The sequence below is a fragment of the Urocitellus parryii genome, chromosome 9 (genome assembly GCF_045843805.1).
Source record: "Urocitellus parryii isolate mUroPar1 chromosome 9, mUroPar1.hap1, whole genome shotgun sequence".
Taxonomy (NCBI): domain Eukaryota; kingdom Metazoa; phylum Chordata; class Mammalia; order Rodentia; family Sciuridae; genus Urocitellus; species Urocitellus parryii.
Genome location: NC_135539.1, coordinates 112,130,101 through 112,153,325, shown reverse-complemented (window position 1 = coordinate 112,153,325; position 23,225 = coordinate 112,130,101). Strand labels below are relative to the sequence as shown.

Here is a 23,225-nt window from a genome sequence, read left to right as displayed (position 1 = left end):
AAAGATTCCGCCTTTGCCTTCGGGAATGATTCCGAGCACCACTGATTCTCAACAAATGACTAATGTGTGTTTTCTGTCACACAATCTTTGTACTGAAGAGATGCTTTGGTCCCTTCCCATTTCTGAGTGAGGAAGGGGTTTGACTTCAGAGGGGGCCAAAGAAATGGCTGGAGTTTCTTTTTGATGAGACACACAGGATGAGAACCATTTAAATAAACGTCCTCTTTATTTTACCAAATATAATTTATCAGTTAAGTTGACATTTGTCAATTCAGTTATAGTAACTATAAATAATTCTCTGAAGACAGTTCTTTAACTTTTGAAGGATACAAGAGTAAACCAATATTGCTCCTTGCAGCCAGGCCAAGGGTACATGCAGTTGGTACAATGGGAGGTGGCGGGACGGGGAGAAATGAAATCTATTGATGTCAACTTCATTTTCCTTCCCTCTCGCCCCATGGTCCTCCTCTGCTCACACACTCAGAGCAGGGGGTGTGCCTGCTTTCTGCTTTCTAGGCAAAGGAGGACTGATTCTCCAGGGACAGCCTGGCTGAACTCCAGAGATGAGGAAGGTATGAGAGGCTGGAGCAGGGGTGACTGGAAATCACAGGGGTACAGCCTCAGGGTTTGGTGCCTGTACAAGAGTCTGTGTGCAAGTGTGTACTGAGGTGGAAGAAAAGATGAAAGGAGGTCAGAGGGAAGAGCAGAAACAGGCCCAGGCTGGTGTTAATGAACTCTGTTGGACACAACTCCAACTAGATAACCTCTATGATTCCTTCCAGTTCTAAGGCTCTATGATTCCAGAAGGTGGCCTGGGAGGAAATGGGAGAGAAAGAATAGTCTCTAGAGGTCTGGGGCAATTTCCCAGGGTAAGGCCTGGTGCTGGTAGAAGCAGGCCTACTGCCTAGCCTTCTTCCCTTGGAGGTGGCCCTTTAGGTTACAGAGGAGAGGGTTTACGGGGAAAAAGCCTGACAGGCCAGAAGAAGTCTGCATCCTCATGCCCAGATTGCACATGTGAGTGTGGACAGCTGTCTGAGCTGTTTGGAGCTATGTGCTGGAAAGAGGCAGAGGCTCTGGATTTCTCTCAAGTTTTTTTTTTTTTTTTTTGCTAGGCTGAGAAGCAGAAGAAGCCAATTGGTGTCTGTACTGCTAGTTCTAAATCCTCTTTGGGATGATTAGGGAGGAGAGGGACAAGAAGGGAGAGTGAAGGATGGTAGTTTAGAGATACAAACACTGGTTAAGTAATGGAACTGGTGGCTTGAGGTCTGATCAGCACTGCAGTGTTGGAGTCTAGGAAGAACAAGGCAAGGCCTGGTGTGGTGAAGGAGAAGCAAATGCCTACAATGAGGAAATCTGTCTGCCATACTGAAAGGGACAGGTGACCTATGTAAGCTGGGGAAGGAGGTGAGGTGAGAGCTGTGATTCCCTTACCACTGGCTAGTCAGTGCCCGGCACAGTACCTAACACATAGTAGGCACCCAATAAATACTGCTTAGTACATGTTTCAGACCATACTTGCTGAACAGCTCATCATGGGGAGGCTGAGAATTTGTTGAATGAGTGAATGAATGATTGTGGGCAGGAACCAAGAGAGACTGACCTTCATGACCATGAAAGCATGAGTGATTTTTAGGAAGTAATAGAGGCCAAGGTGACCACATGATTATGTTCTCAGGGGAAACAGCAGCAACCAAACACCCTTGGTTTCCCTCAACCTCCCAGTCATTCTCCACATATCCTTGCTCTGTCCCTATTCTTGGAACTCTGCTTGGCAAGCTCTGGGGAAGGTAGTGCTTAGATATAATTAGAGAGGAGGGCTGAACAGAGATGAAGACTCAGACCTCCAGGCCCAGGGAGGATGTGGATCTTGGGAAACCTATGGGTAGACATAGATCCACAGGGAGACCAGGCTACTGCTTATTACTTCCTGGATGACATTCATCTGGAAAACAATTAGAAGGAGTGTTGGTGATGTTGACCAGGCAGTCAGGCAATAGGCACGTGCACAAATTGAACAGTCAGCCCACCTTCCTCTCTCTGAGAGCAGGAGAGCCTAGGTCCAGAGGGCAGAGAGTAGGGCTGGGATCACAGGGGGCCTGAAGCAGTTGTCTCCTGCCCAGTGCTTTGACGTTGGTCCATTTCTGTGTGTGTGTGTGTGTGTGTGTGTGTGTGTGTATGTGTGTGTGTGTGTTCTATCCCTCTGTTCAACCAAAGAAAGAAAGAAAGAAAGAAAAGAAAGAAAGAAAGAAAGAAAATAACATAACCGGAAAACCAGAACCCACTCACAAAGGTTTTCTCATTAGGGCCACAACTGAGGTTGCTAAAGCTAAGCCATATACCCCCAGATTCCAGACAGAAACCCCCTGCCCCAATCCACCTCACCTGGAGGCACCCACCATGAAATTGCACTTGGTGATTGTCTCAAAAATCTACTTGTACTGCTTATCTCAGTCCATCTGTCCTTCCTGAATTCTTCCTACCCAAACTTGGCTCAATGTATAAAAATTCCCATTGAAAATAATGAGAATTTGGTATCAAAGTGAAGTCCTAGAAAGAGGTGAGAGTGGGGGGTGGGGTGGGGAGAGGAAAACAAAAGAAAAAATTCAAACAGGAAGTGCAGAGGGAAAAGGCTGAGTGGCCAAGTTAGTCCCCAACATCTGTGTCTCGGTCCCCAATGAGCCAGAGGACATGGAAGCTGAGTGCCAGGAGCCCAGTGCCAAGCAGGTCCCCCAGAGCAGTCAAGTACGGTATGGAGAAATTGTCCGGGTCCAGGCCCCGGCCCCACATCCAGTGCACCATCCAGTCTGCGATGTACAGGAGAATCAGCACCTGGAGAGACAGAAGGTCCTGCTTGTAGCCATCCCCTCTCCAGGGGGAGCCAGAGGCCACACAATTGGACCCATTCAGTGTATCACGAGGCTTGGCCAGCCACAAGGGCTAGGCTGGGACAGTGCATTTCCCACTGTGGCAACCTCTCTGTGTTCCTTCACCCTCAATTACCAAGAGGCGAGATGACAGCCTTTTAGAAGGTAAGATGCTGCTATAGCCGGCATCGGCATTACGTTCGGCTCCCCAAATTTGCCAAACTAGGGGCTTCCTAACCTGAGTCCTTCCCCACACAGGAATTTAGCCCTCTTGCCTCTAATTCTGGGTCAGCCCATTCTTGGGTCACTCCAGTCCTTGCCAGGTTGGCCTCTCCAGGCGCCTGGCAGGAAGCTGGCAGTGGAGTGAGCTTTTCCTGCAGGGCTTTCTCCTCTGGGCAGAGTGGCATAAGGATAGCATTTGAGGCCACTGTAGGCATGTTTGTCTGAGTAACAGTTGATCATCCCAAGTTGGCTTTCTCCTGACCCTTCCCCTTCTGCTGTTGTGGGCTCAAAGAATGCAAGTTTACTTTAACATTAGTTTTAGCAAAACAGAACTGTGGATAAGATGGCTAAACATAAAGCAGATGATGCACTGCAATTCAAAATGCTGTGTATTATCTGCTGCTTTGATTTATCGGTGCCTTTACTTACCTTCTATTACTACATATAATTAAGAATGATCAAGATCAGAATCATGCTAGTAGGCCCTGAATAAGAATCTGCATTTTTTTTTTTTTTTTGGTACCAGGGATCGAACTCAGGGGCACTCAACCATTCAGCCACATTTCCAGCCTTATTTTGTATTTTATTTAGAGACAGGGTCTCACTGAGTTGCTTTGGCTGAGGCTGGCTTTGAACTCGAGATCCTACCATTTCAGCCTCCCAAACTGAGATTACAGGAGTGTACCATGGTGCTGGCTGAGAATCTGCATTTTAATGAGATTCACTCACACTTTAAAATGCACTTGGGGGGGGTTGTGGCTCAACAGTAGAGCGAGACCCTGGGTTTGATCCTCAGCACCACATAAAAATAAATAAGTGATATAAAGGTATTGTGTCCAACTACAACTAAAAAAAAATATTAAAAAAAATGCACTTCAGTCTAGAATACTGTGGTGGGGCAGGCTGCACCTGCACAGTGCTTGACATGTGGGTTCCTTAAATGACTGTGTTGATGTGAGAATGGAATGATGTCAGATCGTTAACCCTGACAGTCATCTGAGAGGTTTCACTCTCAACTATACTTTGCAAATACTGTGGTATGAAAATTTTGCCCTAAGAGACTCAGATGCAGGACCAGAGCCCTTAATGAAGGCAGAAGCTAAAGCTGTTACCTATTTTTAGGCAAACTTGGTTGCTCTCTTGTCCTCTGTCAAGGAAGCTAGGGGTGACAGTTCTAGTACCCTTCACGTTCTCCCTTAACTGCACACAGGTGCCTTGCTCTATGGCCCTGGGTGAGATCCAGAACCCATGACTTCACACCCTTTCCAGCAGCTGCAGAAAAGTCCCAAATAAAGAACGCAGCCAGGGGGCCCTTGCGACATGCTCCAGGATGGGAATGGCAGCAGCTGTCCTCACTTCTAGCCTTCAGGCAGTCCCAGGACACACACTGGGAGGAGGCCGCAAAAGGATCAGGGAGAACTTTACAGGGGATTAAGTGTCATATTCTGTCCCTCCACAGATCTAGAGAAAAGAGCAGAGGTGAGAGTGGCTCCAGGGCTTCACCTTCCAATCTCAGCCAAGGAATGAAGTGAAAACCTCCACTGCAGACCCTCAGCATAACCACCCACCCCTCCTTTTCCCATTAGGGGTTTTATGCGACCCCACTCGCAAGGGAGCATGGCAACTTGAATAACTCCTGCTGGGAAACAGCATATGGTTGTTTCTAAGCCTAGCCCATGCTAAGATTCCTAACACAGCCTTTCTAAAGTTGGGGGTGGGGAGGTTTGGTAAAAGGGGACCTACTACATAGAAAGTGTCACAGTATTATGGAATGGCAGGGTAGATGGGCTCCTATAGATGGACTACCCAGTGCAATGGTTTTGTCGCTTTTTCAAGCTGAAGCCCAGCATGCAAAACAGAGGGATCTTCAAGTGGAACTCTGTGGTTAGGCTAGTGATGGTGGTAGCAAAGCACACTTGCTGAGCACCCCTTCCTCTCAATTTGCAAATGTGGGGGCTGGGGTTGTAGCTCAGAGGTAGTGCATTTGCCTAGCAGTGTGAGGCACTGGGTTCGATCCTCAATACCACATAAAAAAATAAAATACAGGTATATGTCCATCTACAAATAAAAAATAATAAATCAATTTTTAAAAAATGTACATTGCTGAGGCTCAGAGAGGTAAAATCACTAGGTCAAAGTCATGCAGCATGTTAGTGATTCTGCTGGAAACAATGTCTATTCTTCTGAACTCTGTTCAGTATTTATCAGCTACCCAGAGCCAGAGAAGGAGGTGTCTGATGGGCCCAAACTGGGCCACCTTTTCTATCCAGGAAGGGAGTAGCCTTGGCCTTTCCCTGTACTCCTGCTCTTGCTGGGCCATACCTGGAGCAGTGCAGCTGTCATGTAGAAGATGATGAAGATGAGTGTGAGGGTGGTATGCCCGCCCTGCATACAGCTGATGGTATAGAGGAACACCAGGTGTCCTGGGACCACAAGGAGGAAGAGGACCCGGGCTGAGCGGGAATTCACATCTGTAACCAGAGAAGAGCGGGCATGAGGTTGGTGGGGAGAAAATTTCTGGTCCCAGGCCACGGTCAGGAGGACCCTCACCACTCCCAGGCTGCAGACAGCTGACTGTCTCTATTTCTCCACCCTGTGGTCCCCAGTCCCTAGGATGTCCCAGGAAAGATAACCTTCTGGCCTGGGCTCTGCCCTCCAGAACAGAGGGCAGTTTAGCAAAGGAGAATCCTGGACCTGGGCCTCCCCAGCTTAAGCAAACTACATGATTATAAACCCCTCGCCCCCCAAAAAACTCCAAGGCTGGAATGGGACCAGCAGACTACGAATCTGCTGTTACCAGGACTGAAGAAGGTGGTACAAGGGCTGGGGCAGCGGCGAGGAGCTTGCTCAGAGTTCTCCCCTGGCATCCCATTCATGTGGAGGAAGGTGGAGATGCGGCTGGCCTGCACTGCCACCAGATTGCCCCCAACACCTGAGGGAACACACAGGACTTAGGCTCAGGGTGGTGGGGAGAAACAACCTTCTTACTTTTTGTGTCCATCTGTAGAGGCCTCAGTAGGCACTTCCCAGTCCCTAGTCCTCAAGAGAAGAATACACCCCTGGTTCCAGTGATCTTCTAGGTTCCTCCCTGCTATGGCAATGTGGTGGTCCCAAGGGACCCCAGTGTGACTATGAGAGCAATGGCAAGGAAACAGGCAGATCTGCAGACTCAGAGCCTGATGTTTCACCAGGACAGTGAGCACCTGCCTGCCCACATAGCACAGGGGACAAGTCCTGCCTCACCTTGTATGCTCTAATGCTCCGAGCAAACCCGGGCACCTGGTGTTTATGCTTGGATTCCTTTCGGTAATCAGTTTCAAGTAGTGTTTTGAGCTTCAAACTCAAATCTGGTGCTTTTCCCAGGATCTGTGCTGGTTGCTTTGTTTGCCTTCACATTCTGACCTAGTCTTGCTCTTTTCAGCCTTGCCCTGAGTCCTGAATGGCAGATTTATAGGCAGTCCCAGGACACATGGCTGGGAGGAGGTGGCAAAGGGATCCCCTGGCCATCTTTGCTGGCTGCTTCCACCTGGGTTTGTGCAGTGGGAGGTATCAGCAGGTGAACAGATGGTGGGGTAAAGAGGGGTCAGGTATTTCTTTCTGGATCCCTCTGTGCTTTCTGACAGTGGCTTGTCCATGTTGATGGGCTCCTGCAACACGATTCTCTAGTCTCCGTGGCTTTCAGGCCTGAAGGCTCTCCCTTTGTTGCTAGTCTCTGGGTACCTCAATATCCCTTTTGGGTCCTTTTACCCTGCCCCTACCTTGTGAGAAGTCTCTTCAATATAGTCTTAAACTCTGAGCTGGATTCTCTTGCCTGCTGTAACTTGGACTAAAACAGAAATCCACCCCCTACCTGTCCCCCACTGTCCCTCTCCTTCCCCTGTCCCTCTCCTTCCCCTTGATAGCTGATACTCAAACCTCACCATTGATTACAGGTGTGAAGACAGCCATCCCTGCAAAGTTGGGGTCTGAGACCGTCTTGTCCAAGATGAGGCCTCCCACACTAGAGATACAAAGACAAAATGACATCAAGACCACTGAAGAGTTCTTCCCTGGTCTCTGGGATGAAAGGAACAGACCCACCTAGCCTTGGAAACAAAGGAAAGCATGATAGCTCCTCATCTTTTAGTTCTCGCCTCCCTTGCCAGAACCAGCTGCTGCTCAGAACACCCTGACTTGGCACAGTGAGCCCAGAACAAGCTGATGGTGCCAGGTCAGGCAGCCACTTCCTGAACCCATCCCCCAAGCTGGTTTGAGGAGCCACCTGCAGGGTTGCCTGCCTGTGAGGATCCCTTCATTCTGCCTGCTTGGCATTCATTTTCCTTTCTGGTAACAGCACTAGGCTCCTCCTCAGGGAACCACCTTCTCAAATTCAGGCACTGTGGTCCAGATGACACTGTGTCAATGATAGCTCAGCTCCTGACCACCCATTGGTTCAGGGATAGTCACGTGACCAGGTGAGACCCAATGAAACTCTATCCTAGGACTTTGCGCAACTGTTGGGGTAAAGAATCTCTCTTCCTGCTGGACTTGGGAGGGGTTAGCAAAGTGTAAACCTGGGCTGTAAGCCATCACTGGGAAGAGCAGAGCCAAGAGACAGACTCTCCTGGGGCCCTGATGACATCATATGTGCCCATGAATCCAGTGGTGCTTTTTCAGTTTCCTTGGTCAAAACACCCTACTTTGGAATGAAACCCAGTTCAGGTGGTGCCGGTCTGCTGCACTGGAAAAATGTGAGACTGATGTACTATTGAATGCATTTCTGGAGTCCTCCCTAGACCCTTCTCTCCAGGGGTTTCAATGGAGTCTACTGTAGGGTGTAGGTGGGAACTCAGGGCCTGAGCCTACCTGCTGATGGCCATGGCAATGATGACAGGCTCCCAGCCTGAGTACAACACCTCTCTTGTAGCTGGGCTCCGTCGGGCCAGCACCACCCAGACAGGCAACAGGGCCACAAAGAAGGCACACACCAGGGGGTAGATGTATCTCCAGTGATCTGAGAGGGCAGAAATCAGAGGGAGATGAGCACTGTGGCTCCCTACTCCCTGCCCCCACCCAGGCTCAACCTGCATATGTTCCAACAGACCAACAGATCACCAGCAATAATACACTGAACACCTGTACAACCTCATTTAGTCTTCACTGTCAGCCCAAGAGGTCAGCAGCACCAGCCTTGTTCATTTTGTAGATGAGGAAACCAAGGTAGTGAGCTACCCTGATACTGAACTTACTAGAGGCAGAGATCAGACTCCAGGCCTCTAGATCTCAGAGGTTATTATCTCCTATTCACTTCTTCAGCTCGCAAGTTGCCAGCTTTCAGTTCCTTCCTTTATCCTTTCTGCTTTATCCCTCTAAGGGAAACAAGATCCACAGGACCAAGCAGGAATATATTTCTGATACTTTATTTCCTGTCTCTGCTGCCTGCATGAATTTGAATCTGTTCAAACCAAGCAGTTAAGAATATATGACCACATCTCCCAATCCCACCCGAGAGTCCACCTGAGCCACTCTCGGTGGCCTCAGCCTCACTCAGTTCCAGGTAGAGTCCCCAGCTGATGCCTGAGAGCAGTGCCAAGGTGATGAGATCGCCCAGGCTGGCAGCAATGGGTGTGGCCACGTTGTCTGGGTTGATCCCAATCTTGCGAGAGCCAATGATGACTCCAATCATGATCATACCTGGAGAGGAGGGGGAGGCGGGCCAGGCAGGGTGAGTGGAAATAAAGGGGTACTAAGAAAGGAAAAGAGAGAGTGGAGGTGCCAGGCATAGTCAACAACTCTGGGGCAGCCTTCCTTACTCCTGCACTCCCTTCCCTTCCTTACCCAGCACCAGAGAGGCAATGAAGGCTGTGGCTACACTGCTGGCACACAGCAGGAAGGCATGTGGGATGCTAAAGTGGCCATCAGGGATCCAGCCAAACACGACGGCTGCGATGGATGCCAGGAAGCCCACCACCGTGGCCTGCACCTGAGGAGAGGAGTGGGCAGAGGTTGCTTAGCTGAGGGCCACTGAGCACTCAGCAGACTCTTCCTGGCCCTAGGCAGTCCCAGGAGGCAGCCTGGACTGGATTGTCCAGTCCTCCCATGCTGGAAGGATGTCTTTATTTATTTAGTTTCACACCAGACACTAGGACTGGGCAGTGCACCCTGCGGGAGCCCAGGACATGTTACTGGCTGAATGAGTGTTCCTCTGGGAACGGGGGCAGAGATCAATAAACCAAAGACTTCAGCCAGAGTCAAGACCTGGGATTCAAGGGGAAAGATGTCCAGTCTGGAATCCGCGTGGCCTCCTGGGGAGATGGGACAACAGTGGCAGCGGACACTTTAGCACTCCTGAGACTGCTCCTACTTAAAGGCCCCTACTCCACCTGAATGGGAGATGCCATGGCTCTCCCCATCTTGGTCATTTTCCTGCTTAGCTCTGAGAGTTACTTTGCAGGGTGCTAGAGATTCACTCAGAAGCCAGCTGGGCCTGACCTAAGTCTTTTAGAGACTTATGATTAAGGGGGAAGCTTAGCTCATTGGCTTCTATGCTGACTCTCTTACCTGGATGAGGGCCATGTTTCCAGTGATCATCCTCCAGAGCTCCTTGGGTGTATCCATTTGTCCAATGTTGGCCTGGGAGAAGAAGGATGAAGGGCTGAAGCTTCAGGCTTGAAAAGGCCTGGGGCTCCATGTGTTAGACCCCTGATCCAATCAAGAGGCAGTGCATGTGGCCTAAGACTCTGGGGCTAGGACATGAACGTCCTAGAAAGCGAAGCAAAGGTGGATGCAGTGGCACACACCTATAATCCCAGCTACTAGGCAGGGTGAGGCAAGAGAATTACAAATTAAAGGCCAGTCTGGGCAACCTTGACCCTTTCTCAAAATAAAATTTTAAAAGGGGTGGGGTGTAGTTCAGTGGCAAAGTGCTTGCCTAGGAAGTGTGAAGACCTGTGTTCAACTCCTAGTATTGCAAAAACAAAACAAGCCAGGCACTGTGGCACATGCCTGTAATCCCAGCAGCTGGGGGAGCTGAGACAGGAGGATTTCAAGTTCAAAGCCAGCCTCAGCAAAAAGTGAGGTGCTAAGCAACTCAGTGAGACCCTAAATAAAATACAAAATAGGGCTGGGGATATGGCTTAGCGGTCGAGTGCCCCTGAGTTCAATTGCTGGTTCCAAAAAAACCAAAAAGAGCCCCCCCCCCCCCAGCTTAGAGGGTTGGGAAGGGGGCTCCAGAGGCAGCTGCATCTCTTTCTTACTCCCAGGACATGTGAGTGGCTGGCGTAGGACTGGGGCTGCAAGTGTTTGGGAAGGACTGGGTAGCATGGGCCAGGAGCAGGGTAGACAATGTTGGATGGGTTATGTTGGTGCCCCCTTCTCTCTGCCACCTTCTCCAGATTCTTGGCCATGCAGGGACTCAGTGGCCACCTGAGTTTTATAGTCACCCACTCTGTGGCCCTGTATCTGGCTCGTCCCTGAATGGTCACAGCTGGTCTAAGGGATTATGGGAGGTGGAAGTGATGAGCAGTTTCTCCCTGACTATTTCCTTAAAGAACAAGATGCCTGGGGGAAAGGGAATGGGCTGGGAGGGGGGCTGGGAGGGCCTGGCTCTGCTCCTGCCCAGCTGCAGAGCAGGGCTGGAGATCAGAGGCGGCCCCCACCGGTGCGGGTTGAGAAACCAGCATGGTGCCCGCCTGTCAAAGCTGTACAAACAGTCACGAGGCAGGTTGCGAAGCAGGGGTTGGGGCAGGCATCCAGGGATGGCTGGGACATCCAGAAACCAAGCCTGGGAACCACCCATCCTGGGATCTCCCTACACCTGCCCAGGCCCTCCCTTCCCGCCCTAGTCTATGCTTCAGGAAGGCAGAGTGGCCCTCTCCCAGTCTCTGGCTCTGTGTTGGCCAGAATCTTCTCCTCCCAGCCAGGATACTCACTGCAGTGGACAGCCTCGATGCCAGGGTCATTTCCAGATTCCCCTTGAGCCCCAGCAGCGCAGGCACCAGGATGAAGACCTCCGTCACCTTCTGGAAGACCTCCCAGTGCTATGAGGTGAAAACAGAGCTCAGGAATTTCAGCGTCCCAAAGGACTGGCATTGAGGCTGAGCAGATGGTTGGGATCAGGGTCTTGGGAAGGAAATGGGGTGAGCAGGGAGACAGCACCAAGCACCTTCCCTCCAAGAACCTGGAAGCAAAGCAAGCTTCCTAATAACATAATCCCCATCCTGTCCCCAGATTGGGGTGACCCCTGGCATGGCTCTACTTCCTCTGCAGCCAAGGGGAAAAGGTGGTGGGGACCCACATGGCTGAGCCACCTCAAGCTGGCTTACACCCCAGAACTCCTTTGAGATCCCCGCTCCAATTGCGCGTCCAGCCCTTTGCCTTTAGTCTAGTTTCTCCCTGGCCTCAGCCTTGGGCGGTGTTGTCTCAGCTGTGGAAAGCTGGGCTCCATGGGGCTGGGAAGATTAGAGCGTTTGTTTGGTTTCTATCTCCAAGGGCTCTGGGCCTCAGCCATGGCGACGCTCCTGAGCAGGCTCTGAATTCAGACTGTGCGGCTCTAAATGCTGGTCATCTAGGGGCTTTCTTACACCTCTGCACTCCCTCAGCCCTCGTCCCCTCCTTGGCCTTAATGGGCAATGTGGTTTCCTTTATTTATTTTTAGAGTGGAAAGCCTCCAGTTTTGGAGAGAGAGGAGCTGGTGGGCGGTAGGTGGCCAAGTGGATGTGTGCAGGTTGGTATGAGCGTCGTGGCCTAGAGGTGAAGTGCTGTAATGGGTGAGGGCACTGGTTGAGAGCCTGGGGTCTTCTACAGGAGACCCAGGGAGGGACCTCATGCTAGCTCCCCTCACATAGACCAGCTGGGGATCTCAGCTGGGGACCTCAAACTCCTGACTAAAACGCTCAATTCAGGAACCAGATTAGATGGTCTCTAGGGCAATTCTAGCACCATGACTTTATCGTTAAATATGAGCAAAGCTGCAAGTCACAACCACAGTGAGATATGGAGATACCACCCCACACCCACTAGGATGGCTACTATGAAAGCAAGCAAGCGAACAAACAGAAAATAATGAGTGTTGGCAAGATGTGGAGATTGGAATCCTTGTGCACTGTTGGTGGGATTGCAAAATGTTTCACAAAACGGGGGTGGGGAGGTGGCACCATGGTTCTTGCCTGTAATCCCAACTACTCTGGAGGCTAAGGCAAGAAGATCACAAGTTCAAGGTCAGCTGGCAATTTAGTGAAATCCTATCTCAAAAAAAAAATTATAAAGGGCTGTGGATAGAGTTCCGTGGAACAGTGTCCCTGGGTTCAATCCCCAATGCTGGAAAAAAAAAAAAATTGAAAGCAGGATATTGAGATATTGATACATCCATCCATGTTCATAGCAGAATTATTCACAATAGCCAAGATATGGATGCATTCAAGTGTCTGTCAACAGATGAATGGATCAACAAAATGCAGTACACACACACTATGGAATACTACTCAGACTTAAAAATGGAAGAAAATCCTGTCAGATGCTACTTTGTGGATGAATCTTAAGGACATTATACCAACCAAGTCAACTGCACAAAGACAAACATTATATGATTCCACTTATATGTGGTATCTGAAGTAGTCAAATTCATTAAAAGGAAAAGCAGAAAGCGGGTTGCCTAAGGCTGTGGGTGGGGGAGGAATTAGTGTTAAATGGATAAAGTTTCAGCTAGGAAAGATGAACATTCTGGAGATTTGTTGCACTCCAAACACTGTGAATACACTTAATACACTTCAAAATGGTTAAATCAGTAAATTTTATGTGTTTATATATATATATATTTTAGTTGTAGGTGGACACAATACCTTTATTTTATTTTTATGTGTGCTAAGGATATAACTCAGTGCCTCATGCGTGGTAGTCAAGCGACCTACCACTGAGACACAACCCCAGCCCTCATGTGTTTTTTTTCTTAACCACAATAATAAAAAAATTTTAAAAATGAGTTAAGACTATCAGAGGGGGCTGGGGGCAGGGAAAGGGACTAGAGGAGGCTGGACACTGGGCAGTCCCATAATGCAAAGAGCTCTCTTTTCTTTTTGGGACCTCTTTTTTCTCATCACAGTTCAGTGTGCGGATGTTGGGGGCCATAACAGGAACCTGGGGAAGGGCTCATGTCATCCGCGTCAGAGCACACACTTGTCTTGTAGACCCTAGGATTCTTCTTATAGTCTGAAAGGACCCAGGACTCTCCTCAGGGAAGCCCCTCTCTGAGGATGACGGAGGTGGAGGAAGCACCTCCCACCTCAACAGCAGCTCCTGAGCTTCCAGGCAGCCCCTTGAAGAGGTGGTCCCTTCCAAACACTGCAAGGATGTGAATCCCTTCTCACCTCAGAGGCAGCCCCAGTGAGCCCCATCAGCCTGAAGGAGCTCAGGGACTGTTACTCTTGGACATGGCCGGTGCACACCACTGGGGTCCCAGCTCCCTGTAGTCCTGACCTCATTTAGTTTTACTGGCTCCTTCTTCCCAAACTGGACAACAGTTCCAGAAGGGGGAAGGGTTCACCTCCTTGCCCCTCCCCTGACGAGGGTGCTGACTGCGAGCTTTCAAAGCACAGCCTCATCTCGTATCCTTGCCCCCAAACATCTGCCCCGTCTGCTTCCACGATGCCAGCTCCATGCACAGCTGAGCTTCCCAGTTAGGTGGGTGCAGTGGGTATGGGCTGGCGGGGTAAAAAGCCTGGGGGGAGATACTTCAGGTGTATGCAAGTTGTATTTTCTGAATTGTTTGTAAGAAATTATTACTGGTCTTTATTTTTTAAAATATATTTTTAGTTGTAGATGGACACAATACCTTTATTTTACTTATTTTTATGTGGTGCTGAGGATCGAACCCAGTGCTTCCCACGTTAGGCAAGCACTCTATCACTGAGCTACACTTCCAGCCCCTACTTGCCTTATTTTAAGAAAAGAAATGTGTACAGTTCAGTGAAGCCTTTCTGGTTACCATTCTAAGCATCCCCAAATCTTTTCACTTCCTGGCAAACATGTACCCTTTTTTTAAATTACAGAAACATCTAGAAGGAATGGGGTTTTAGGAGGGATAGGCTGAGACATGTAAGGAGAACAAGCAGCCACAGGAATAGCCCCTATGAAGCAGCCTGGAACTCACTACCTGACCCCTGGCCCAGCAAAGTTGGCACTTGGGTCAGAACAGTCACATACATTCTTCACCCACAAAACCCTCTCAAAGATGCAGTTCAGACAGGGAGGCTGTGACATGTAGGCATGTGCAGGGCTCTGGGAAGAGTGGCTGAGAGGCTGGTGATGTGGAACCAGCCTAGGAAGCAGGGTGTCCTGGGGTTAGGAGTGGGTAGGATGTGGCAGGGACAGACAGTGAGTAGCTCTTCTTCCTCCTTTGGCCTAATTCAGGCCCTTCCTGTTCATTCTGGCTGGGAGTGTGTATGCCCCTGAAGTCAAAGCAGTTAGCCAAGTTGCCACCTACACTTTCCTGCTCTGCTGGGGATGAAAAAGGGTCCAGGAAGCTCTGCTCTGGCTTAGGGGCATGGGGAGCATCTATGGATTTTCACTGCTTTTCAGAAGCACAGCCCCCTTCCCTTCTCTCTCTCCTTGGTATGGAAGGCTCATCACTCCTTGATGTTTTAGAAGTGGAGGATGAGACTGTTCTTCCCACACTCAAAACTAATCCTGATTCTGAGCAATCACCCTAAGTCCTGAACCTCAGTGGCCCTGCCAGTACCTCTTCCTTATACATCAAACCTGCCTCTTCTGCCCCTCCAGGCTCACACATCCACCCCCAGCTGTCTTCAAGCTTTCTGGCCTGAGTCTTCTGCTCCAGGAGGGTAGCAGCAAGGAGGAAAGTCCGAGCCAGGAAGAGATGAAATTCAGACATTAAGAAGACTTGAATTCTTAGATTCAAGCTCTAGGCGCCAGGCTGCACAAGAACCTGAGAGATTTGAGCTGTAGTTGACCTTTCAAGGTGAGGCCTGGGTTCGGGGTCAAATTATAGTATCCCTGCCTCCATAGGTCTGAAACGTGTCCCAGAGGCATCCTTGAGGTGTCTGAACAGAAGGGACTCAGGGTAACACCCAGGCAAACAGTATGTTCAAATGTGAGAAAAGCAAATGGGGGTCCCCAAAACAGGCAAATGCAGAAGGTGGTCAAGGAAGACGGGATCTGAGTGTCCTGCCCAGGAACAGTGGCAGCCATGAGGCCAGCTGCCGGAGAACTGCTCCCCACTCTTCCCTGAGGCTACACAGCCATCCATTCTCATCTCTGTAGACTCTTTGGTAGACACAGAGGAGAAGATATTGGGGCAGGTGTCTATCTACTTTTCTTGGGATCCTTTGCAAAAAGAGGAGTTAAAATAAGGTCCTGGGAGTTCCCCATCCTAACCTAGCTGAAAATCCTAGTGGAGGTTGCACACCACCTCCTGCCATCTCCATCCCCACAAAGGCTGACAGGAAAAGGGAGTGGGATGTGCCGCAGCAGCCTAGGACCAAACTTGGGGGAGGACCATAAAGCACTGGCAGCCTGAAGTTCCCTATATAATCCCCTTCTGAAGCCAACACTGGGCCCAAGTCTGCTTCCCTTCCAAACGCTGCAGGAATTTCTGGCTACAGTGGTCAAGCTGGAGGGAACTGCAGTCCACTTAACCTTTTTCTACTCTGGCTGGTACATGAGCTCCACATTCACTGCAGAGGCTGCTTCGCACACACAGAGCAGACCAGAGGGTCAGTAAGAGGAGGCCTTCCAGGAAGAGACTGGGTCTTCAGCAGCATGGGGGACCCTGGACCAAGGAGGCATCTGAACCAGGGCCCACACAGACTTCTATCTGTTGCTCTGTGACTTTGGGATCCTCTATAGCCACCTCCTCCAGATGGGTCTCTTAGATACTTTCAGGCTGTCTCAATGACAGCCATCTTAGTGTATGAAGGGGGAACACAGGTGTGAATTCTTAGAAATCATTCTGTGTCTGAGATCTTCAGTCTCCCCTTTTGTTCCCCTGGAAGTGGAATAAGAATCTTCCTATAGTCCCATGCCCTGACCTTATGCACTCACCCCCTCCTGTGATCTTGTAGCAGTCATCTGCAGGGCCTGCTCCAGCTCAGCTGTAGTGGGAAGCTGGGGGAGGGGGACAAGGACAAACCAGCCATTGTCATCCACACCAACTGGACCCTCTGGGGTGAGGTATGTGAAACGCTACTCTGAGGGCAAATGGTGGCCCTCTGGGGGCACATCAGGCAGCATTAAAGGCCTCTCAATGTCTCAGGCTGACAGGTGTAAGGCCAGATTCAGAGGCTCTAGAATCCTCTGCTGTGTAGTGTAGGATAGGGGGTCGATGGATCCCTTCCTCCCCCTAAGAACTTTTGTTCTTGTTCCCTTCAGAAGCTAGCTCCATTGTTCCAGATTCCAATAACTTTGTTCTTCAGGGGAAGATAAAGACTGCAGGCTTAACTGACTGGCAAACCACGGCCATGCTGAAGGTCTCAGATGTTAGTGACACAGGTTCTGGGGACAGATGACCAATGGTAGTTACCTAATCATTTTAAGCCATAGTTTTTCTATCTATAAAATAGAGGTGATTATGATTTCTACCTTATGGGACTATAGAAAAGTCCCCCAAATGCTTTACTGTAATTATCCAGAAAATAAAACAACCTTCTGAGTTCACCATCGGATCCTGATTCGCCACGCCCCCCTTTTCTTTCTTTTTGTGGTGCTGGGGATCAAACTTGGGGCCTTCTGCATGCTAGGCCAGCACTTCCAGTCTCATACCCCTTATACAGACACCAACTAGCCCCAAAACTGAAAGAATGAGACCAAGGCCATAGGAAAGGGATGGAAATGGTGGAGAGACTCAGTGCTAGCTCATTTCTTCTCTTTCTCCTTCCCTTCCTCGATGCCCTAGGAGTGCCTATTGGGGATGTCCCAACAGGCACTAGCTGCCTAACTTCCATGTAGAAACTATTCTCATGAAAACAGGTTTGGGGAGAGGGGAGGCAGTATGGGGCATTTTGACACAAACACCATTCTCAATAATAACCAAATGTTCAGGGTTCTCCTGAAGGGCTCAAGGGCTATGTGGACAGTACTGGAGGAATCACCTAGAACAACCACATTCAGTACCCTGGGACATAGGGTGAACTCTACCAGCAGTCACTGCATCACTACATGCATGGTTTGTAGTACTGACTTGGCATGGGGAAGTGATGCTGAGCTTTGTGTTCCTCTGGGAGTATGTCAGGAAATACTGGGCAGGTGGGTGGGTGGGGACCTTGGTGGGGATGTCCCAACAGGCACAGGCCTGATCTCCTCCTGCTTCCTTATTTTGAGTACCTAGGACAGAGCCCAGAACTTGGCAGGAACTTGAAACACACTGTTGATTGAATTAGATAAACCTAGCACCTGCAGGGCATGGTGGCTCACACCTGTAATCCCAGTGACTCAGGAGGCTGAGGCAGGAGAATCACAAATTTGAGGTTGGTCTCAGCAATTTAGTGAGGCCCTGAGCAACTTATTGAGACTGTCCCCAAATAAAAAATTAAAAGGGTACCTTCATACTGTGCTTCAAAAACTTTTAGCCAGAAATGCAACTTTATCTCTCTGACCTAGGGTTTTAGGGTAAGTCCCAATTCACAATGAGCTAAGCAGTCACCGGCTCTCAGCTTCCAGGTCTTGCCAACTTTTATGCTTCGTTCTACCCAATACCCTCATAAATAGCCCTCTTTGCCCAGGGCAGGTTCATGACAGCAAGGTGAGGAGCAAAGAGGAGAGACAGTTCTGCCCAGGCCTGGTTACACTGTGTTCCAATTTACAGCACATAATTAGCTCTTTTAGGTCTTATTATGCCAACGCCCCAAATCGTGCATACAGCGCATGTGCCCATCCCCATTCCCCAAGGAGACTCTGCCAAGGTTGCAGGAAGATAAGCAACACAAATGCCTTTAAGAGCTTTTTCACTTCATCTGAGACCCTCTTGGCAGCTGAATAAATTCCTGCCCAGCAGGGGAATAAAGGAGAGACTTGAAACCGAGCTTTCTACCCTGGGTATCCTTGAAACCTCAAGTGAAGGGGAAAGAAGGCACAAGGAGGAGACCCAGCTAGATGTCTCCTACTGAGCTGGGTTTGGCAGGAAGGCTCAGGAAGCAGCCCTGTCTGTCCTCTCTTCCCTCCCCAAGCCTGAGCTCTGGACTTAAATCTGTTACCGTTAAGCAATACTACCCTACTCAGCTTCTGTAGAAAGTAATGAGACCAAGAAGAAACTGAGGATGTGATCCAAAGGGAAACAGTATTCTAGGAAGCAGCAGATGCTTCTGACAGGGAGGCAGAGAGGAAGTTCCAAGAGTTGTAGTTTCCCAAGGAGTCACCCTGCTCAGGCCTTACCTGCACAATGTCCAGCACCATGCCAGCAGCCACAGTCCCGAAGCCTGCCAGGAGGAAGGGGAACAGCACTTGCAGCCCGATGGAAAAGGAGGTCTCCTTGAGTGGGGAGGGTGGTGCAGGGCCACGGTCCGTGCTGACGTCGTCACTTTCATTGCTTTGGCTGCCGTTCTCCAACAGGGCGTCCTCTTCCCGAATCCCCTTGGCATTGGCACGAGACTCAATCACCACCACCTCCACCCCAGCCCCATCAGGCCCTAGGAACTCTGAGGTCCCGGCCAAGGGCTCTCGCCCGGGGCCATCTGAAGAGCAGGGAGAGGGAGTGGGGCCAGTCCCATTCAGTTGGTGGACGTCCTTCGGCTCCGGCTTAGAGGACATGACGGGCAGGGAGGAGAGGAGGGGAGAACTTTCTTTTTTTTTTTTTTCTGCTTTTCTCTCCCTAACTCAGGAAAGATCTTAGTCTTGGGGGGAACCGAGGCTTGGGTGCCGCGGGTCCTCTTCCCACGGCTCTCTGCTGCTACCAGGCACTGCAAAAACTGATCCACCAACAGGCAGCCCCATGAAGCACTGGAGCCGGGTTCTGGAGGGGAGCAAGAAACTCCTCACCAGGCTCAGCAGCCCACCACTAGGGGTGCAGATGCCTGCCTCCAGCCAACGGGCCTCTTGCCTGGGGGAAGTCTGTCTGACCTCTTATCTTCTTTGGTTCTCAGCGGCAAGCTCCTCAGGGAAGGGGGCATCCAGAGAAGGACCCAGCCCAAGGCTGCAGTGCCTCCGGAGGCAGCCCCTCTCTCGTAAAAAGTAGACCAAGTTCAGATCTTTCAGAACACAGCCTCCACCTGGGGCTGGGACTCCTTCCTGCTCCTCCTGCTCGGTGCCTTCGGCTTCCCACAGCACCTCAGGCTCCGGTGGTCCCAGGGCAGTGTCTGCTGTCTTTCCCCTCTCTTCCAGAGATTTCCTCCCTTCCTGGGAAGACTTTGTGTCTCCCCAATTGCCTGGTCCTTAAAGTCACGAGAATCTGTATGGAACACCTTATGTGGGAAGAAGAAGAGAAAAAAAAGAAGAGAGAGAGAGAGAGAGAATATGTTATGATACAGGAGAGAACAGCGCATACTGGCAGAATTCTCCCTCAAGGCAGTTAACAGTTTGTTATATAGAGTTTGCTATTTGCCTTTCTCTTTCCACTAAAATTACTTGGTCCTGCTCAGTTACATCCAGAGGCCCAGCAGGTGCTACTCCCACCGTCCTCCCAACCACTCATCCACTGCCTCAGGAAGACTGTGTGGAAGACCTAGTCTTCTCAGCAGCCTGGGGTGGGCAGGGGTGTCCTCAGGGAGATCCCTTTTGAATTCCAGTAAGATTCAGGATTATTTAAGTGTGATCTCTCTCTCCATGGGAAAATTGCAAATTCAGTTGTAAACTTCCTACACAGACACCCCGCTACAGAAGGTTACTGTTTACCATCACAAGACAGCAACGGTAAGACAGGACACTGATCAGAGTAAAGCCCTCAGACCACCAAATGCTACAGTCCCTAAGGGGAAAAAACACAACGAAACTGGGAGGACTCCCTGGGCAGTGGGGCAAGCCTGCCAAACCAAGGCCAACAGCCAGAGGCCTACCCACTCCTGCCCTTGAGAGTCAACAGTGTTACAAAAAGCTCAGACGCTGACTCTGGTCCAGGCTTCTGTCTCTGCTTCTCTTCCCTGTGTTTGGCCCTGTGAGCTTGTCAGACAGGACAAGGCAGTTATCTCCATTTGAAGGGAGAGAGGGTAAAACTATTCTTCATTATTATTCATATATTTCAGTAATCTAGGATCCCCCCTGTTCTCCAGATCAGAATCAGTGAGTCTGATAGAGTGTAATTCCTAAAAACGAAAACAAATCCCCCAAAATATCAATAGAAAATAAAAAGAAAAGCAAAGAAGCAAAACAAAAACCCAAGCACCATAAGCTAATATGCACTTGCTCCCAAATCATGTCTTTGGCTGTCATGGTCCTTCTTTTCTTTGCCTAAAAGGATCCCTGGGCCTTGATTTCACCCTATTTCATTTCATGAGAATGACTCTCACAAATAAAAAATAAATTGAAAGAGGGTTCCCACAGGTAGGATGAACAGGCCCTTAAGTATTCCACACACTCACACTTAGGCAACTCCAGTTGGGGAAAGGCTGAATCAAACCCCAGGAACAGGTCCAAGGGAATTATTTTCTCTTCCTATCAATTCAGTCACCACCAAGACCCCTTTTCCAATCAGTGTACTGGGGTCCTTTCAAAGATCTTCACTAGAGGGCCAGGAGAAACCTCTGAGTTCACTGGCCCATGCCAGAAAAGTTTCTGAGTTCGCTAAAACCTGACACCCCCGCCCCCTCCTGGTTTCCTGGCAGGCCACTTAACCTGAAAGGGGGGCTTGCGGGAGAAGCAGCCGGTCCCTCACCCACTCCTACAGTAAGGAGACTTGGGACGGGCCTCAGGCCCAGAGACGCCCCATACCCTCCTCCCAGAAGGGGACAAAAAAAGACCCGTTTTGGTATTCCCCCCAACCCTAAGGAGGAGGAGAAGTAACTGGGTGGCCTCGGACGTCTCTCCAGGACTCACACTCAGCAAATGCGCTACGCGCCAAGACTCCCGCCCTCCGCTACCTACTCAGGTCCCCAGACCCAACAGCACTGACCTGCCCCTCGCTTGGGAGGAAGGGGGGCGCCTGGTGAGTGGCAGCAGGGGCCCGTGGTCTCGGGGGGTGCAGGGTTCCCCCTCTTCTCATCACTCCTCTTCCTTGGCAGTCCTCCTCGGCCCCCCGCGTGCCCCCCCACACCCCCAGCCAAGGCGAGCGTCCAGCCGCGACACCCGGCTGGCTACATTTCGTTTCTGCGTTACAGCGAGGCCGCAGCTCCGCTTCCACGAGTGGGAGGTGACCGGGGAGAGCAGGATATACCGCCTCGGGCCCGGCGGGGGGGGGACCTGGACGGGGGAACTGGGGAGCCGAGCTCTCTCGTCCCCAATCGCTTGTTGCCCGCCGACTTGGGCCTGACTGGTTGGCTGCCGGTGGCAAACGTGATCTGGGGCAGACTGGGAGGCACCCCCTCCTCCATCAAAAATAAAAAAATAAGATTCTGGACGGACAGCTGCAGCAGCCAATCGGGGAGCGGTATGAGGGCGGGCCCAACCTCGGCTCGGCCCCTTTCCTTCGCTTTGTGCTACGAAGGCGGGGCGCCGGGGAAAAGCTGGGCGAGGAGTGACGGGAACTGCGAGCCGGCTGTCGCCGCAGCGGCCAGCAGGTCCCTGCGCGCATCGGCCAGTGGCCCGCCCCATGTCCCTGCTGGCCGACGCTCACTACGCAGTCCCACCGCCATCGCGTCCGCTCCGCAGTGCCGGAGCTCCTGTCGCCTTAGAAAGGCCAGTGCGCCTGTGCGCGGGTCCCCGGGCATCTCGAGTGCTTCCTTCGAGCCTCTGGCCTTCCAGACGACCGGCCAACATCCCTGCGGAGCAGCCAACCAGCTCCGGTCCCGCGAGCTCCAGCAGCCATCCGCTGCTCCTTCCCCGCGTCTAGTCCCCGGACCCAACCGTCCTTACCCAGTTCTTGGACCCCGCTCTTCTCTCGCTGACTGGTCACGTCGCGCTTCCGCCGGGTTCCGCGTTCCTCAAAGCAAATGACTTGGCCCTTACGAATCCGGTCTTAATAAAGTCCCAGCCTTCAAAGGGGTGGGGATGGGCGGGAGGGAGGGAAAAAAGAGGTCAGACTCGTGGCCGGGGTCGCACACACATCACCTGAGGTAAGGGCGGCGGCGGGGAGGGGGGCGCGCCTTCCTTTGACCCACTGAGCCTCGTGGCCGCACGGGTGGTAGCGGTGGGGCAGATGCCTCTATCCCGAGCGAAATGAAATCCAAGTTTCCCTGACGCACCTTGTGGGATCAAAGAGGGGTGTTCCCAAGCTCGCTTTTTGCCACTTCCTCCCTGGGGTGTCCCCACCTCTCCAACGCAGACCCACAATATTCATTCTCACTGGGATGTTTTCGCGCAGGGGATGTGACCCTTCCCCCAAAAGGAACCCCCACTGTCAGGTTTTCCTCTCTTGTCGGTGGAACCTGTGACCAGAGGTTCCTTCCTGCCCTTTTCCTCGCGGAAAATGGCGCACGGGGCATTTGTACGGGAGTTTGGAACAGAGATGTACCTGAGAAGAAGCGTCAGGGCTGGCTATGGAATTTTCAGCACACGTATGCACCGAGGGCACACACAGCAACCTGAGCAAGTCATTCCTTTGGACAGCGATTAAAAATACATACACTCAACCAGCCCCGTACCCTCCAATCCAGTACCCTAGGATTAGCAGCTCAGCTACTGGGGCCTTGCATTAAGGGCCTACAATCTTTGGGGACCCAGTGAAGCCAATGTCAGTGTCTCAGATCCCAATTTTGGCTTTAAATACTGAGTCTCTCAGCCTGAAGACAGAAGTAGATCTGATACTGGGAAACACTAGGCCTCCTCCAGAATACCAGGTTTGTGAATCCCTAAGGTTGGCCTGGGAATTATGACTGATGTGTATGTCCAGTCAGGAACTGGAGACAACTTTTCCCTACTCCATTCAATGCCCCCCAACCCACTCTATTTCATCTCGACAGCTTGTTCAGCTACCTATGTATAAAATCTTGATCTTCTTCCTATTTCTTTATTAATTTTTTTTTTGTAGTTGTAGATGGACAGAATGCCTTTATTTGTTTATTTTTTTAATGTGGTGCTAATCATTGAACCCTGTGCCTCACACCTGCTAGCTCTGTTACTGAGCTA

The 23,225-nt window shown here is 50.8% G+C and overlaps 1 protein-coding gene across 4 annotated transcripts; it reads right to left on the bottom strand.

The window, feature by feature from the left end:
- Nucleotides 1-207: 207 nt before the first annotated feature.
- Nucleotides 208-21,503, bottom strand: Slc41a1 (solute carrier family 41 member 1). 4 transcript variants are annotated; one of them, XM_026387400.2, is made up of 12 exons: nt 21,115-21,503; nt 18,447-19,471; nt 16,122-16,184; nt 10,997-11,104; nt 9,627-9,698; nt 8,904-9,048; nt 8,583-8,759; nt 7,932-8,079; nt 7,007-7,086; nt 5,884-6,018; nt 5,409-5,557; nt 208-2,829 (listed from the first exon to the last, which is right to left on the bottom strand). In XM_026387400.2, exons 2-12 carry the CDS (start codon nt 18,819-18,821, stop codon nt 2,644-2,646), a joined length of 1,638 nt encoding a protein of 545 aa, XP_026243185.1. In that variant the 5' UTR covers nt 18,822-19,471; nt 21,115-21,503; the 3' UTR covers nt 208-2,643. The 4 variants fall into 4 exon arrangements, with proteins under 4 accessions (XP_026243185.1, XP_026243186.1, XP_026243187.1 ...); XM_026387401.2 differs by having other exon boundaries at nt 8,613-8,759; XM_026387402.2 differs by lacking the exon at nt 16,122-16,184 and having other exon boundaries at nt 21,115-21,502.
- Nucleotides 21,504-23,225: the final 1,722 nt, after the last annotated feature.